This window comes from Musca autumnalis, unplaced genomic scaffold (genome assembly GCF_047663935.1).
Source record: "Musca autumnalis isolate F117 unplaced genomic scaffold, ASM4766393v1 scaffold_3, whole genome shotgun sequence".
Classification (NCBI taxonomy): Eukaryota; Metazoa; Arthropoda; class Insecta; order Diptera; family Muscidae; genus Musca; species Musca autumnalis.
The window spans coordinates 147855839-147874788 of record NW_027411866.1 but is presented as its reverse complement, the minus strand read 5'-3'; the positions used below and the strand labels follow the sequence as shown (position 1 = coordinate 147874788).

Genomic DNA, 18950 nt, shown 5'->3' with positions numbered 1-18950 from the left:
TTCAGTTGAAAGATTCTCTGAACAGAGCAACGGAACTAGTCCTTTCATTGAAGTTCAACAAAAAAAAACGAGCTAAGTCATATCTACATTAGGCAATTTTCTTTGCAGAAATTGACTGTTTGATGGAGAGAGAGAGGTGAGGCATATGGTAAACCTTTGCCTCTCACCACCCTCTCTCACCAACAAACTGACAATTGCCGCAAGGAAAGTTGCCTAATGTAGATATGGACTTACTACAAATTTCAACCGAATGAATTATTGAACCCAATGATTTCTAAAATCATATACATTTGTAATGAATTGCTGTTCACGAACGAACTAGTTCAGTTGAAAGATTCACTGAAATGAGCAACGGGACTAATCTCTTCACTAAAGTTCAACAAAAAACGAGCTTACTTCAAATTCCAAACTATTGACTTTAAGCCTCAAACTAATTTCCCGTTTTTTTTTTCTCCCCAGGTGCCTATCTCTATGGCATGTTCAGCATATTGGGTAGCTACTTTTCAGAATGGGATACGGTGCCGGATCGTGTCGAAGGTATTATTGCCGAGGTATTCAACATTTGTCAAACCGCGCTACAAACAATGTTCATTCTACATGCCAGTCATCGTCGTTGCAAAGGTTCAAAACAAATTCGTCGTAAACCTGGTCGAGAAATTATCACATTCCTACTGGTTGCCAATATGGCCATATGGTTTGTGAATACCCTCATAAAGGGGCGTGCAGTATTTCGTGAAACACATTTGGAATTTTATGGTGCCTGGGCTTGGACCATTATAACACATATTTCAATGCCATTGGCAATCTTCTATAGATTCCATTCGACAATATGTCTGTTTGAAGTATGGAAAATCACTTATAAGGCCAAAGCACATTAATAAGTTATTAGACATATTTGTTTTGTTAATAATAATGTCTATTGTAAAAAAGTATTGTAGAATAATATTATACTGTAATTAGTTTAATTGTTATTTTATTAGTTATAAGTTGTTAGATTATTAAAAATATAATAATATGTTGTTTTATTTGTATAACAAATTAATTGTTCTCATTTCGACTTAAATTTTCACTACCATAAATAATGACTACTTTTCCATAGTTGTGTTCCTTTACTTACCGGAGGTTACAATTTTTACCATTTGTTACCATTTTTAACCAGTAAAGCGTTCCTTAACCCCAAAAAGTGGTAGAACTGGAAGCAGTTTTTAAGAGAGTGAGGGAGGAGAGAGAGCAACAATGACTTTCTCTTCTACCACAGGCTACCAGTCAAATTTCTTCAGATAAAAAATGGTAGAACTGATTTTTCGACATTTGTTTGACGATTATTTGACAATGAAGAAAAAAATGAACAAAAACAGAAGAAAAAGGCGAACGTTGACAAAACAAAATTAAAAACTGTAAAATAAAAGAAGAAAATTGAATTTTTATGTTTCTTTTTGACATTGCTCCAGATCTACCATTTTTCGTTCCTTTACTTTTCTGGTAAAACTTTTCACTTACTTACTTAGAACATTTGTTCCATAGACCGAACTAAGAAAAGATATCCACTTCTCTCTGTTTCGTGCTTCGCTTTTTGGAATATCGCGCCTTATCATGTCTTCATCCACTTGTTTGCGCCATCTATTCTTTGGCCTGCCAATTCTGCGTGCAGCGCTCGAATTTATACGCCTATTTAGCGGGCTTATCATCGCTCGTTCTTATTATATGGCCTAGCCAACGCAATCGCTGCACCTCGAAACGTTTAACTATATTGATGTCGTTGTATAGCAGATACAGCTCGTGGTTCATACGACGTCGATATTCACCGTCAACGCAGATCGGTCCGTAGATCTTTCGAAGAATTTTTCTCTCAAACACGCCAAGCACTGCCTTATCTGTTTGCGCAAGTACCCAGGCTTCGGAACCATACACCAGTAGGCCTATTCTGTAACTTTTATCGATTGAAAAGTTGTTAAAATTTCTTTTGTTTTTGTAACAACTACAAAACAAACAAATGAAATTGTTGTAAAATAAACAATGAGTAAAGTTGTTAAAAAGTTACAGAATAGGCCCACAGCACGGGTAGTATCAGTGTTTTGTAAAGCGTTATTTTTGTTTGACAAGTTGGGGCTTTGTTTTTGAAGTGCTTACTTAAGCCAAAGTAGCATCTGTTGGCCAATACAATTCTTCTTTTTATTTCACAACTGATGTCGCACAGTGTCACGACCGTGGCCAAAAATTGGAAAAACTAAATACTTCGTTGAACAAATTTATTGATGGGAAGTGATAGAAAACATTATTTAAGAAGAATCTGAATTTTGGTACTGATACGTGAAGTAGATTTTGCTATATGAGGATTTAAATCCGACATTTTTAGTTAATACGTATTTTTGTGTTTTTTTTTTCTAAAATTAATAAATTATATTATGCGTTAATATTTAAAATTTAAAAGTAACGGTCGCTGCAAAAATGGTTCCTAAGTTCTCTTGGGATGTAATAAACTTGGCTACACTTTTGTTTGCGTGTAAATATTAATCATATGGTGTTTATATTTACCCAAACATGTATTACTAAGTTTATTAATTTTTTAAAGCAAATTTTATATTGAGTGGAGTGGGGAAAAAATGTTATAAAAGTGTATATCGATATTTTTGCTGGATGAGTAGAAAAAGTGAGTACTTCAAATATATAAAAGTCCCAGCTGCAGAGGTTTGCAGACGAATGTGTCATTTCTCTTTTTCAGCGATCACCTCACTGAGAGGATACCCCCTTTTTTAACAAATCGTTTTGCGGTGTTGGCTATAGCGCGAAAACGAATGAACCGATCATCATATATTTTTGTCGGCTTATTAAGTACCTAATAATCTTGCTTTAAAACGAGAGAATTTTAAAAATATCAATTTTTGAAAACAATTGTGGACAGCGAAAATCAAAATTCGATTTTTTACAAAAAAAATTTTTTTTTAATTTCTCTTTATTTACTTTTTAATTTCTCTTTATTTATTTATTTATTTATTTATTTATTTATTTTTTTTTTTAATTTCTCTTTATTTGCAATCTATTAAATAATATGTTAGCTGATGGCCGTTGTAGCCAATGCTATGTCTTATTAACATTGTATTTACTACAAGTTAATATAATAATAAATAAATAATTTAATAATATTAAGCAAATGAAATAACATTTTACAATAAAAATGACAGAAATAACTGATGATCCTATTCTTTCTTTAGAATAGGATAACTATACATATATATTCCAATATAGAGATGATAAGTGGTGGTTTAATGCCGGAATGGTAAATCTAGGACATGACATCTTTTGAGCCGTCTTACAGTATCACTTTCGTCCAGTAATGTAATTGCTAATACATTCGTGTGGTTGCTTAATCTTTCCAAATATTTGGTACTGAAGTTTTTGATTTCTGATTCTACGAAAGGAATGCCAAGATCAGTGTGTATAGTTTTATTGGTAACATACCATTCAGCGCCCGTAATGCTTCGTAGGATTTTTGATTGTACTGTTTGAATCATTTTTATATTCGATTTGCTACAGGTACCCCAAAGGTGTATCCCGTAGGTCCAAATAGGCTTAATTATTGATTTATATAGCATAACTTAATTCTCCAAACTTAACTCGGATTTCGCCCCAAGAAGCCAGTACATCTTTTTAAATTTCATATTTATCTGATTTTTCTTGGCTTTCAAATGCTCTTTCCATAACAATTTTCTATCCAAATGTATGCCTAAGTATTTGACGGATAAACAATGTGGTATTATCGAACCATTTAAATTAACGTCAGGACAATCTCCATGTCTGAGTGCAAAAGTAATATGAGATGATTTTTGAGTGTTAATTGTTATGTTCCAAGCAATTAACCATTCCCATAACATGTCTAACACAAAAAAAAAATTGACCACTAATCGGTCTAAAAAAATTTTTAAAGGAAATTTATCATATATAAAGATAAGAGTTTGATATATTCAATATGCTCACAAACAATATGAAGACTGAACACCAAATTTCAGTCATATCGGGTGGATATTGAGGCCACAACACTCAAAATACCGAAAATGAAGAGGCACGGTTCTATGGGGGCTATAGGAAGGTTATAAGTCCCCTAACGGAGACTTAATACCAATTTTCAGCCATTTCGGTGTGATAATCAGGATAAAACCTCCAAAATACCGAAAATCGGGAGGTACCGTCCTATGGGGGCTATATGAAGGCGTGGACCTATGCAGACAAATTTCAAGGTGAAGGTATAATGCCCCCTAGCAATTTCGGTGTAATAAAGAGGCTAAAATCTTCAAAATACCGATAATCGGGAGGTACCGTTGTATGGGGGCTATATCAAAACGTGGACCGACCAACCCAATTTTTTGTCCTGAAGATTGTAAGTCAATAATAGGTACGTGTACCAAAATTGATGCACCTACGACAACTCCTTCTATTTTTGGCCACAGTTAATATGAACTCGCGACATTGTGTGTCGTTTGTTGTGTTTACGACGGTCCCGAGGTATACGAAGTCTTTTACTACCTCAAAATTATAGAAACCAACTTCAACAGTTGGTCCGATCTCAATGGACGCATTGCGCGTCGACACCATCAACTTGGTCTTCTCGGCGTTTACCGCCAGACCCACTTTTGCAGATTCTCCTTCGACCTTCATAAAGGTATCGGTTACTTCATTTACTGATCGTCCCATGATGTCTATATCATCAGCATAAGCAAGTAACATGTGGCTATTGGTGTAGATTGTGCCACTTCTTTTGACGTTTGCCTCTCGTATAACCTTTTCTACCAGGATGTTAAAAAGATCACACGAAAGGCTGTCTCCTTGCCAGAAACCTTTTTTGGTATAAAACTCTTCGGAGAGGTTCTTTCCTATTTTAACTGAAGATCTTGTGTCAGTTGGAGTCATTTTACAAAGCCGTATGCGCTTTGCGGGGATACCAAATTCAGACATGGCTTGGAATACCTTTGAACGTAGCGGGCTGTTGAAGGATGCTTTATAATCGACAAAAAGGTGGTAGGTGTCCCTCTGCATCTCTTGGGTCTTCTCCAAGATTTGCCGCAGGGTAAATATCTGGTCAATGGTGGACTTGCCAGGTCTAAAGCCGCATTGATATGGTCAAATTATTTCGTTGACCATGGGCTTTAGTCGTTCGCACAATATCCCTGACACTATCTTGTAGGCGATAGGGAGAAGACTTATGCGGCTATAGTTGGAGCATAAAGTCTTATCTCCTTTCTTATGGACCGGACACAGGATGCTCAGGTTTATTCTTTCCTTATTATTCTTCATCCGGTTTATTGCTGTCTTTACCTCATCTTGGCCGGGTGGTATACATTCAATACCATCTTCTGGGATTGGATCTGTGGTAGCTTCGTCGACTTCGTTACTATTGGATACCAACAGTTTGGAAAAATGGTCTTTCCATATCCTTAGCACACTATCTGTTTCAGTTACCAGATTACCTTGCTGGTCTCTACAGGAGGATGTGCCAGTAGCCCTATATGCCGCATTTTTCTCTTCGGTAGCAGCACGACACTCCTGGTCATACAATGGATTCCTTGGTGGAGGTCTCTGGTATCCAATTACTGATTTTGCGGCTGTTTGCATGGAGTGGACAATGTTTTGCCATTGTCCTGATATGTTATCGGGATGAGGAGTGATTTGATTAAGTAGTTGGGCCAGTTGAGTGGAATATGCTGTGGCTATCTGTTGTGATTGCAGCTTACCGATGTCCAACTTCCGTGTTGTGTCTGTTCGCACTTTGTTTGCTACGTTTAATCTGGTACGTACCTTTGCTGCAACAAGGTAGTGGTCCGAGTCTATGTTTGCACTTCGGAACGATCGTACATCCAACACGCTTGATGCATGTCTTCCTTCTATCACAACGTGATCAAATTTGGCTTTCGCAATATTTTGTCCAAACTTAGTTTAAGTTCGATGATGGGTTATATCGGTCCACTCCTTCCGGTACCTCCCCCACAAAAGTTCGAAAATAATCGGAAAATTTGTGCGCACGATAACTCTTGAAGGGAATAACCGATTTGGTTCATACTTTGCACATCCCGAAATTTCTACCAAACTTAGATGAGGTTCCAATATGGACTCAATCAGTCCACGCCTTCGGGTATCTTTCACACAAAATTTTGGAAAAGTTCAGTTTAGGACCTGCTCTCGAATCGTTTTGATTTTTATTGTAACAACTTGTATTCACGGCCCCCATACGGCGGTACAAGTTTCATCAGAGGCAAAACCATACTTCCTGAGAATATAGCCTGAAAAGTTCAAAAAACCCCTATGACACCGTGTGTAGTGGTTGGAGCGCAAGATAACTCTCGAAATCCAAAATTTGGCCTTCAAAATATTTTGTCGAAACTTAGTTTAAGTTCGAAGATAATCAATATCGCCTCACTCCTTCAGGTACCTCTCCCACAAAAGTTCAAAAATGTTAGGAGAAATTGTGCGCACGATAACTCTTGAAGGGAGGGACCGATTTGGTCCATACTCAAGTGCAGTTTAGGGTCTGTTCGAAGATCCTTTGGAAATTTATACCGATGATGTTCTTTGTGGTCCTGTTTACAGCAATATTATGTTTTCCGTGGACAAGTCCATGCTTCCTGGCATACTGGTCCAACAGTTGTATGATGACTCACTGAAATGACTAATGGGCGCGATATCTATCGAAAATATATGACTTTCAAAATAAGATCCACTTCCGTAATGTACTACGTCGGTCTATTCCCTCCTCCGCAACACTTTTGAACTTTAATCCTAATCCACATTTTTGTCGGCAAGTTTAAATGTCCAAAAAGGGCCAACAAATTCTGAAAAGTCCCTAAATACATTCGATCTGTTCGTAGATGAAAGTACCAATTCACATAGGCTGAGGATATATCTCTGTCGAGCCGACTGATACTTTTATACTTGTTTGGTATAGAAGCTTATATTACTCCTAGGATGTTTGGTATTGCAAATGGGCTATATCGGTTCACGTTTTGATATAGCCCCCATAGAACGGTACCACCCGATTTGTCGGTATAGGTCCACGCCTTCATATAGCCCCCATAGAACGTACCTCCCGATTTTCGGTGTTTTAGAGGTTGTGGACTCAATATGCCTCAGAAATAGCTGAAAATTGGTACTTAGTCTTCACTTGGGGTATTAAATGTTCCATATGAAATTTGTCGGTAAAGGTTCGTTCACGCTTTCATATAGCCCCCGTAGAACGTACCTCCCGATTTTCGGTGTTTTGGAGGTTGTGGCCTCAATATTCCTCAGAAATGTCTGAAATTTGGTATTTAGCCTTCGTTGGCTAAAGTTGTCGTTATAGGTCCACGCCTTCATATAGCCCCCATAGAACGGTACCTTCCTATTTTCGGTATTTTGGAGGTTGTGGCCACAATAATCCACCGAAATGGCTGAAATTTGGTATTTGGTCTTCGTTTGGGGGTATTAAACTTCCATATGGAATTTCTCGGTAATGACCCACGACTTATTTTCGGTATTTTGAAGGTTGTGGCCACAATAGTCCACCGAAATTGCTGAAATTAGATCTTCATTTGGGGTATTAAACGTTTCATATGAAAATTGTCGTTATAGGACCACGCCTTAGTATAGCCCCCATAGAACTGTACTCCCTATTTCCGGTATTTTGAAGGCTGTGGCCACAATAATCCACCGAAATGACTGAAATTTGGTATTTGATCTTCATTTGGGGTATTAAACGTTGCATATGAAATTTGTGGCCATATTAACCCACCAAAATGGCTGAATTTTGATATATAGGCTTTGTTGGAGGTAAAAGCCTTTCTGACTGAAATTCGTCGGTACAGGTCCATGTTTCGATAAAGCCCCCATAGAACGGTACCTCCCGATTTTCGTAATTCTGAAGGTTGTGACGTATCCCACTGAAAGACTGAAATTTGTTTTTTAGTCTTCCATGGGGTTATAAAATATTCCAGAAGAGAAATATCAGTATTGGTTCGCAAGTTCCTATATCCCCCATAGAAGCGTGCCTCTTGATTTTCGGTATTTTTAATGTTTTACCGAAATATCGGAAATTTGGTATTTAGTCGTCTTTGAGTCTAAAAACTTTCCGCCAGAAATTTGTAGGTATAGATCGACGTTTTGATATAGCCCCAATAGAACGGTACCTCCCAAATTTTGTTTTGGTATTTTGAAAGTTAGCTTCATTGTTTTACCGAACTTGCTGAAATTTAGTATTTAGTCCTCTTCATAAACGAACGGAAACTAATTGTTCCATTTTATTTCAATACAACTCGTGGTAGAGGGTATAACAAAATCGGCCTTGCTAAACTTACTTGTTTATATGCCCAATGGGGAGAAGATGAGAACATACTGTTACGATTGTAACTGATAGATTTAAGTTAATGTAGATGGTTTTCCGTTAATTAAACAATTTTGGAATGTAACGTAGATTTTTATTGGACAGTTATTTTATTTAAATTAGTTTTACAATAACAACTACTGTACAGAATTTTTTCAGTCATTCTAGTTTTTATTTGGCATGTTTTTGTTTGCTTAGTGTAAATTTTCCCTATTGTTGGAAATAAATACGAGGGAATTGGAGTAGGTTGCGATCTGGCGGTTTAGTTGGTGACCATTCAGGAAATGTTGGTGGTCAGTTTGATGTTGATGAGATAGACGACTCATTTGTTCAGTCTGTATCTGTCCCAGTTGCTGATAGGGTAGATTTATATGATTACTTAGGTGAGCATCCTTCTTTTTCCTTTGATTGTGTCTTTGAGGAAGACATTTTTAATGCTTTGAATTCCATTAAATCCCAGGCGTTGGGTACTGATGGTATTCCAATTGCTTTTATTAAAATTATATATCCCTATATATCGAATTATTTACTTCATTTCTATAATACAATATTTACGTTTTTCCAGCAGCATGGAAGGTAGCCAGAGTAGTTCCTATACCCAAAGCAAAAGGTTTATCCTCGGTGGACAATTTGCGTCCAATATGTATTCTACCTTCACTTTCAAAAATTTGTGAACATCTTTTGAAGAAGCAGATGTTAAACTTCATTGATAATTTAAAACTGCTAAATCCGTTTCAATACGGATTTAGACGTGGTCACAGTACCGTGTCTCACCTTTTGCATCTTACTGAGACAATTAGAGAGGCTGTAGATATGGGTAATAATGGCGTATTGTGCCAAGTTTACACTTGCGCTCCAAAATCCACTGGATTTCACGAAATCCTGAAATACACCCCGGTGTTTTTTGTTGATTTCAAACATATCACAATGATCAAGGTAGATGCATATGCGCAGCTGATGGAAATTAATTTTCAAAACAAGTTGTTGTAAATTGAATTAGTCATCAAAATATACGACAATATAGAACTTTACAACTTTATTTGGAAAATTATCGTAAAATTATCTATATATCGTATTAATTGTGTATAGTACTAACAAATGAAAAAATAAAAAAAAATATTTTATCGTTGAGACATCATAATAATAAATAAAAGTTGTGCTGAGAACCTGCACAATATTAGTACTTGCAGTAGTTTTTCCGTTTAGTGCTAAATATGAGTTCCGTACTCCGAAATCTAGCAAGACTTGCAGTTCTCCTTAAACAAAAATAGCGCCGAATAACACCCTCTTCCCCCGTTTTCTGCCATACAATTTTGGCCTAGTTGAAACTAGCAGCAATACGTCGATACGTTGATTTTGACATTTATGCTGGAGTTTTTGCAATTTCCGTCATTTTTCCGTTTTTTTAGGAAATTTGTATGGGGAAGAAATTTTTGACAATTCTATTTTCTAAAATTACCATTAAACAAGTAAAAAAAGATATTGAAACAATTTTTTTTTTCCAAAATACGTATGTATTTAGGGGGTTTTAAAAATTTTGGGCGTTTGAACCGACAAAAATGTTGATTAGGATTAAAGATCAAAAGTTTTGTGGAGGAGATACTAAACGGAATGGATAGACTTAGACCGTTATGGAAGTGGATCTCCAGCCACAACATATGGTGCCATAGGGGGTTTTTACACTCTTCGGGTTGTTTGCTCAAGAAGTATCGACTTGCCCCTAAAAAAACTTTTACCATCGTAATTGATGCAGCGAATGCAAGTTGCTTCAACAAAAATCAAAGTGATTCGACATTAGGCCTTAAAGTGAACTTATCCGAAATTTTGTGTGGGAGGTACCAGATGGAGTGGATAAATATAGTCCATATTTGAACCTGATCTATATCTAGTAGATATATTAGGATGTGTAAAGTATTGACCAATTCGGCCACTCTCTTCAACAGTTACCGTACGAACAATATTTCCGAACATTTTTGAACTTTTGTGGGGGAGGTACCTGAAGGAGTAGACCGATATGGCTTATCTTCGAACTTAAACTATGTTTGGACAAAATATTACTAAGGCCAAATTTTGGACAGAATCGGTAGATCCGTTCTAGAGTTATATTTCGGTCCAACCACCTCACACGGTGTCATAGGGGTTTTTTGCAACTTTCAGGCTATTTTCTCAGGAAGTATGTATATGCCCCTAACGAAACTTTTACCGTCGTATGGAGGTCAGTGAATACATGTTTCTAAAACAAAAATCAAAGCGATTCGAGAGATGGCCCTAAACTGAACTTTTCCGAAATTTTGTGTGGGAGGTGCCCAAAGGTGTGGACCTATTGAGACCATATTGGAACCTCATATTACTCTGGTAGAAAGTTTACGCTATACAACGAATGTACCAAATTGGTCACTCCCTTCAAGAGTTATCGTGCGCACAAACTTTCCGAACATTTTCGAACTTTTGTGGGGGAGGTTCCGGAAGGAGTGGACCGATAAGCCTTATCATCGAACTTAAACTAAGTTTGGACAAAATATTACGAAAGCCAAATTTTGGATCGAATCGGTTTATCCGTTAGAGTTATCGTGCGCTCCAGCCAGACAGACAGACGGACATTGCTCAACCGACTCCAAATTGTCTGAAACACATTTCGTCCAAACATACTTGGAGTCTAAAACCATTATTTCGATGAGGCACATTTTCATCGTATCAAAGTGTATATACCCTCCTTAGCCTAAAGGCTGAGGGTATAAAAAGTACGGGAACACAATGAAAAATAGCATTATAACAAAGTCATTTAATATTTTTTCACGTTGTTTACAAATTTTGATACTAAAATTTTTTGTTGCAGCAATTGACCATCTACCTTGTTTATTGTGATACGTGAAAAGTGTTGCAACTTTTGGTACTTTTTTAGGCAAAAACAGGGTTGTATGTCATGTGCACTGTGATTTCGATGTTGATTTCGCTGAAATCACGAAAGAGTAGACTATTGGTCTGTTCCTTTACTTTTGAAAGTGGTAAAACCGGCAAAAGTAGCAAAAGTTGTAATCTGATTCCATATGCATTGTATGGTGTCTGAAGTAAAGGAACGCTTTTCGAGTAAAAAGTTGTAAAACTTGAAGATTCTTGCACGTAAAGGAACAGAGCTTATGCTACTCTCATTCAAAAACTATGTAATGAATTCTTCTTTGATGCCACGGCATGCAGGCTTATTTTCTCCTTTTTGAATGGTCGCTCTCAGTTCGTGGACTATAATGGATCAATTTCTAGTGTACGTCCTCTTAGCAGTGGAGTTCCGCAAGCAACCGTTCTTGGTCCTTTGCTTTTTATCTTGTACATCAATGATGTCAATGTCTCTATTGATATGAATGTATGTTCTCCATTTATATACGCTGATGATATCCACCTGTTTTTCCACTCTTCTAACGCCGCGTATTTACTACCTGTTATAAATTCAACTTTAAATGCAGTAGGTGATTGGATGGAGCAGAATAATTTCATTGTTAATGTTAGTCTTGTGCCAGACTATGCAAATTTTCATGAAAATGTTTTGAGCTTATGGGTAAGAAGGGAGAAAGGGAGCCCCTTCACCTCCGCTCTCTCCTAAAAGCTAAAACATTTTCATGTGTTATTTTCAGTGTCTGGCACAAGAGTTAGCAAGACAAAATCACTGTTATTTGGTTCTATTCGGCAGAGTAGCCATCTATTTACAATGTATATGAATGGCAATATTGTTGAAGTAGTGGATAAGATTAAATGCTTGGGTGTATACCATGGTAGAACAAATACAAGGTAAAGTTAATACTACAACAAATACAACTCGAACAACAACCACAAAGGAATTTGTTTTTGTTTGTAAACCTTAGTGTCAACGTAAATGTAAACAAAACAAGGAAATGTCTATAAATTATTGGAATTTAAAAAACTAATAATTTTTCACATTTGATTGAATATTTTGGAAAACATGAATGAAAACTCGTTAGATTTTCAATTTGAATGTTTCCATATCATTCCACTAAATGCATAATTTCTCGCAGAAAGTAGAATACTTGCAAAAATGTTTCGGGTCGCTGGTAATTCATTGAAAAAAGAGAAGCTGTTTCAATCATTTGCTTTTGAAAACAAAAAAGCACATGTTTATTAGGGCTTTATTCTTTTCAAGTTGAACAAAATACCACACATATTAACAAATATTGTACCGCCTCTATAAGCGGTGTTTTAGTGTGCGGCATGTCGTTCGGACCTGGAGGAGGTTACATGTCAATGATATGAAGCCGTCTTTATGGGAAATAGTTTTTTTCTGATGAATAAATTTGATCTTCAAAAATATATATCCCTAATATACCTCGAACATAGAAATAAATACATAAAATGTCGAATGGAATTTGACACTAACACTACAACCCAGTTCAGTCAGCTGGGTATTGCTGCTACCTTTTCTTATTCTACCATGGGTGTATACATTGATCATAAGCTTGAGTTTAGTGCTCATATTGATGCTTTGTTCCCGAAAGTCATTTCTATATTGCGTAAACTGCATTGTACGACATTTTATTTACCATTTTTTGTGAGGAGGCAGCTCGCGCATACGGTATTGATGTCTACTATTGCATATGGCATCGAAGTTATATCTGGCACTAGTCAACAGTGTTTAGATAAGATTTTACGAATTGTTAACATGGTAGTTCGTTTTGTTTATCGATTGAATTATCGTGATCAGGTTTCGAGCTATGTTGAGGAGTTTTTGGGTGCCCCCTTCCAATCATTTGTGAATGCTCGAGTTATTACATGTTTTTACAAAATTATAAGGAATGGAATTCCGGAAATGCTTTGTGAAAAATTCTCTTTCTTTCGATCAATGCGTAACCCCTAAATCACGTTTCCACGTTTTGGGTCGCAGATTTATGATCGTTCATTTGTTGTTCGAGTAGCTAGGTTGTGGAATAGTCTTCCGATTAGCCTGCGTAATTTTGCTTATTCGCCTCATACTTTCAAGCAACGTTATCTATTGTATCTTCGTCATCCACATTCATTTGATTAGTAACATTTTGATTGTCACAGTAGAGGGTATAGTTGTCAATATTGCTATGGGTTTAATTTATTTGATTTTTATTGGCTGGGGAGCCAGAACATTCATAGGTTTTTTGATTTTTCTTTATACTTTGAATTTGCTATATAGATTTTTGTTAAATTATTTGAATTATACGGCATAGTGAATGATTTTAATTATCTGGTCATGTGTATAAGCTTAATTATTGTATTAATGGTGATGCTATCTTGGGTCTATTTGACTTATTGGCATTACAATGTATGAATAATAAATAAATAAATAAATTGCGAAGCAGTCAGTCACTAGTAAATCAGACAGCGAATTAAATCCTCAGTTATGCTTTGTTTACATTTACGAAATCCACTCGATTTCAACTGTCAATTCCATAGATTAAACGTCAAACGAAATCCAATCGATTTCAGATGAGTTTTCATTTGACGTATACTAAAAGGAATTGACAGTTGAAATCGAGTGGATTTCGTAAATGTAAACCAAGCATTAGGGAAGAAGTAAAGGAAAGCTGTGTGCTGATTAGAGTTAAGCTGTGTGCTTAGTAATTAAGGTCGGTTACGAATAGTTGTTAAATAAATTCTTCAAAGTCTAATTAATAAAAATAACTTCAATAAAAAATTAGTTATGCGATTTTAGGCTATATTAGGCCTGGTTTGAAGTGCGTGCGTTTGTGACATGCCGACAATTGAATATAGTTACCGTCTATTGATAATAACTAATTTATTTAAACAACATATTTAAACGTAAGAAAACGTTTTGATGCAAAATTAGTTGGAATGTGAATAAAAAATGAAAAAAACTGTGAACATTTTTATGTTGATGTTATAAGCGCATAAAAAAAATTTAACTGAATTACAAATGTTAACAAAATCTTAAAATTATTTAATTTTAATAGCAATATGGATTAAAATAAGAATTATTTGTGTAAACGTGTGTTTCTTTTTTTATAATACCTTGAACTGATTAGTACATTAGTGTTACTGGTATCTAGGACAATTATTGTCAGTAATTATTGATTTATTATTGTATGGTGGGGGCCATACTTGAGGTATACTCATTTAATTTTCTGAATTTCATGAAATTGTTTATTTTTTAACGTAATGTTACTTTGCACTCAGATGTTTTTGTATAATAATGCAATATTTTTGTTACATAAATGAAATAAATAAATAAAGGAAACGATGAACTTGTAGCATTTCTTTACTAAAATACGATATGCCGACTACTGGAACATGTCACGCCCACAATTGGAAAATGGTGCCGACTACTAGCAAAAAAAACACTATTACACTAAATTTGCATTTTTCTCAAGTTTTTTAAGAAATGATTCAATTTTTTTTTTTATCGAAAAGTAAACAAAATTTCAACCAAGAAAGCTTTAGTTCATAGCAATTGGAAAAATTTACTCGGAATGGAGAATGATTAAATTAATCCTTAAAGTGCCGACTATTGGTGCACTTACCCTATGAAGCGGAATCACAAGACAATAATAGGCATGTTCGATAACTTCGCAAGTAAAAAGTATTTGCAAGTTCTTGCAACTACTTCTTATTTCTCTTTTATTGAACAAGTTTGTTATCGAACAGCATTTTGTAAAAGTTTATACAAATGTTTGGGTTGTCGAACAGACCTAATATTTCACTTGGAATAAATATGTCTGTTCGATAACTTCGCAAGTAAAAAGTACTTGAAAAAAATTTTCTCTCAACTCGCTCTCTTGTATTGAACGATTGTTTTATTGTTAAACTTATGCTAAGTTTACATTTACGAAATCCACTCGATTTCAACTGTCAATTCCATAGCTCAAACGTCAAATGAAATCTCATCTGGATTTCATTTGACGTTTAACCTATGGATTTGACAGTTGAAATCGAGTGGATTTCGTAAATGTAAACCAAGCATTAAGTCCATATTTACATTAGGCAATTTTCCTTGCGGCAATTGTCAGTTTTTGGGTGAGAGAGGGTGTTGAGAGGCAAAGGGTTACCATATGCCTCACCTCTCTCTCCAACAAACTGACACTTGCCGCAAGTAAACTCGCCTAATGTAAATTGGGACTAACTTACCTATCAATAATATGCAACAAAATACTTTCCTTGTGGATTGATGATATCAAAATATACATTTATGACGCTGAATTACATATTCGCAACACTGTATTTGTCTCTATTCACGAATGTCACCTGTATAAAATCAAAATATAACCGATTTCAAATCAATTGTTCTTTTCCAGAACCTGCAAGAAGCTACTACTTTTTACTACGATAACATTTTTTCCTTTATGTTATCGGAAAAAATAGTAAAAATTAGTAGATTCTTGCAGTACTGGAACAGACCAAATTTGTTTACTTTAAACGTAAATTTTTCACAACACACAATAGGTCTGTCTGGTTACCCTAAAACTTGTAACAATTTGTACCAATTGTTGCTGGAAATCGTCTGTTAACACAAAAAGCCAGCAAAAGAGGGCGAATCGAGAGAGACATTTTGACAATTCTTTTACTGAGAGTTTGCAAATTCTTGCTGGACAAATTTCTTCCAGCAATCAATTGCAACTCTTCTTCTTCCTGCAAACAATAAATCAGCTGTTATTAATTATTCGGTGCTTTATGTTTGTGAAAATTAAAAACAGTTTTATTGTGGAAATAGCAAGCCTATTGCATTTTTTTTGTTTTTTTTTTTTTTTTTTTTGAGAATAAGGTTGCAATGGGGTAAAATTCCTTTTTTAGTCATTTTCTCTTTTATTTTTAATAATATACAAAATTTTTGCTTGCTTTGGTTCCTTTAATGGCAGAAAAACTGTTTTGTTTTGGTAAGTCAACTGATTGTTTACTTTTTACAGTTTTCTTGCAAAAGAGAATAAGTCCATAGTCTCTAAGAAAGTTCTTGCTGGGAAAGTAACCAGACAGACCTAATTTTTGTTTACATTTGATCACTGTTACCAACAGCGAACAATACATAATGGTATTGCCAGTCGTAAGTTTTTGTTCAAGAAAGTTTTTTCTTGGGTAATTCTTTAACTCGGGCGGAAAAATTGACAAAAAAAAAACAAAATATTTCGTTTCTCTGAAGCAAATTGTGCGCCTTTATTTTTGCAATATGTTTTTTATCCAATTCTATGTTTTTTAATACTTTATTTAATATTCCAGTGAAACAATTCAAGATTTATCGTAATTGTTAAATGACATACCGACTAGCAAAAATAATCAGTTTTTAAGTAACCATTGGTCGAGTAATTGCTTTAAACTACTCGGTTCACTGACTGACAAGACTTGCAAATCTAGTTGACGGCAACAAAAAGAAACTAAAAAGGTAAAATCATGCAAAAAAAATAATTATAGAATTTATAAGAATAATTTAATATTTTTTAATACAACAGCCAACAAAATGGAAGTAGATGAAGAAGAGTTCGAGATGCCCTCATCCAGCAGCAAGGGCGAAAAGAAACGTTTTGAAGTTAAAAAGGTAGGCAAGACATTTGTTTTTAGCAAGTCACAAATTAATCATTCTTTACAAACATTCATTTCCAGTGGAATGCTGTAGCCTTGTGGGCTTGGGGTAAGTCTCGTTTCTGTTTATGCTGAAATATATTTTCACTTCCGACATAACCTTCAAATTATAGTCCTTGGTTTTTGGCAATTGTTTACATGTTGGTCACTTTGTTGTTTTCTTTTTTCCAGACATTGTTGTTGACAATTGCGCCATTTGCCGCAATCACATCATGGATTTATGCATTGAATGTCAGGCCAATCAAGCATCTGCAACCAGTGAAGAATGTACTGTGGCCTGGGGTGTTTGTAATCATGCTTTCCATTTCCATTGTATTTCACGTTGGTTAAAAACCCGCCAAGTCTGTCCATTGGATAACAGAGAATGGGATTTCCAAAAGTATGGACACTAGTGTTAACTCTTAACGCCGTCGTCTGATGATGAGTATACTTTAGTACCATGCTAGAGTTTGAATATTTAGGTTATTTTTATTTCTTTTTCTATTCCAAAATATGTAATAATTTATGTATGAGAATGTAAATCTTTTTATGCATTAAAAATAATTAAAACAAGATGGAGTAATCTGTACTATAAAACAGATTTGTATTCATGGGAAAAAGGATGGAGAAAATAACATTGGAACTTTGACAATGGCATAAACTACTGAGTACAGCATTTAATTTATTATTACTCAAATGAAGTGGTCAAAGTGTTAATATTATGATGAAGGTAAAGGTTTTACAGTGTACTAAGCTATAGTACGGCTATCATCTAATCAATCGTTTTCAAGAAATCGAGCTTACTGTGTGAATGACAACGCCTACAGTCAAAACGTAACAATTGGACCATAAGATTGCGGTTTAAGACTTAGAAAATCCCCATCGATCAGATTTTTCCTTACGTCATATTCAAGTTCACACGGCTTTGCAAGATGACAGTATCCTACAAATGAGACGCAGTCAAACGAAAAAATTATAGGTACTGTGAATAGAAATAAACCATGAAAAGAAATGTACCCCTTTTAAGAGAGATAGACTTTTATGAAGGTCTAAAAAGACCAAAAGGCCGTCTTCCATTTATATGAGGTCAACGAAATCTTTCTACTCATTTTCATACACTTCACCATAGTATTGAGAGTATATAAATTTGGCATTTAAAGGTTCACAAAACTTGTATACAAAGATCCATGTTTTAGTGTAGCCCCCCATATAACGGTACCTCCAGATTTTATGTGTTTTACTAATTTGGCAACATTTTCTAACCGAATTAACAGCAATTTGACATTTTAACCTAGTGGCCACAAAACTTTTACATCACAAACCTTTGGCATAGGTCCATAAGTTGGAATATCCACCCGATTTCAGGTGCTTTTAAGTTTTTATCTAAATTGTCGGCTCAACTTGGCATTTAGGGTTCCCAGTGATCAAATGCCCGATTATAACACCAAAAATGGTGGACACGTTTTGGTGTTGCCCACCTGTAACAGTAACCACCGATTATTAGACGACGGCGTCAGTGCCTTCCACCATTTTAGATCCATCTGTGTGTATTGCAGCCCAAAAGTCCCTGCTTCAAAAAATTACGGAAAATGAGTCAACCATGAAGGAAATGGGCAAGCGACTCCAGTCGTTTGTTTCAAGCTAACAACAATTAAGGGGTCGATTATGCATTGCCACTAAACTTGAGTAACGTTGTCAATTATCAGCACAACTGAGATGAAATGTTGTATTATTGGTGTCAACCCAACTGGGTTGTCGATAAACGTGTTATCGATCAGTGTTTTTTCAAACTTGTGAACTCTATTAAATCCAAAAGATACAATTCGCCAAAAAAACTAATAAGGGGTCGATTATGGATAGCAACTCAACTGTAGTTGCGTTGCCAGAAGAGAAAATCACACAATTAAAATAAGTGAAAAGAAGAAAATTTTTGTCAAATTCAATCAATCGGGTATGTGATGAAAACCGAATCGACTCGATTTGCAGAATCGAAATGGTATATTATCGGAGTGCCGTTGATGATATAGGGTAAGTGCACCAGTAGTCGGCACTTTAAGGATTCTCGTAT

The 18950-nt window shown here is 35.4% G+C and overlaps 2 protein-coding genes across 4 annotated transcripts in view; both read left to right on the top strand.

Moving 5' to 3' along the window:
* The window catches only part of OtopLb (Otopetrin-like b), a 57293-nt gene extending 56255 nt beyond the window's left edge, over nucleotides 1-1038 (top strand). For all 3 annotated transcript variants that reach the window (XM_073974748.1, XM_073974747.1, XM_073974749.1), the window contains exon 8: nucleotides 460-1038. In XM_073974748.1, the coding sequence (XP_073830849.1) occupies nucleotides 460-878 (419 nt within the window). In that variant the 3' untranslated portion in view covers nucleotides 879-1038. The remainder of the gene's footprint in view (nucleotides 1-459) is intronic.
* Nucleotides 1039-16574: 15536 nt separating this feature from the next.
* On the top strand, nucleotides 16575-17479 carry Roc1a (Regulator of cullins 1a). The gene is made up of 4 exons (XM_073971786.1): nucleotides 16575-16706; nucleotides 16774-16859; nucleotides 16925-16952; nucleotides 17075-17479. The coding sequence occupies exons 2-4, from the start codon at nucleotides 16782-16784 to the stop codon at nucleotides 17293-17295; spliced, it is 327 nt and encodes a 108-aa protein (XP_073827887.1). The 5' UTR covers nucleotides 16575-16706; nucleotides 16774-16781; the 3' UTR covers nucleotides 17296-17479.
* The last annotated feature ends 1471 nt before the right edge of the window (nucleotides 17480-18950 follow it).

Coding starts and splice junctions, on each gene's coding strand:
- Roc1a (XM_073971786.1), top strand. CDS start 16,782: ATGGAAGTAGATGAAGAAGAGTTCGAGATGCCCTCATCCAGCAGCAAG. Junction 16,860..16,924: donor AACGTTTTGAAGTTAAAAAG/GTAGGCAAGACA, acceptor ATTCATTTCCAG/TGGAATGCTGTAGCCTTGTG. Junction 16,953..17,074: donor TGTAGCCTTGTGGGCTTGGG/GTAAGTCTCGTT, acceptor TCTTTTTTCCAG/ACATTGTTGTTGACAATTGC.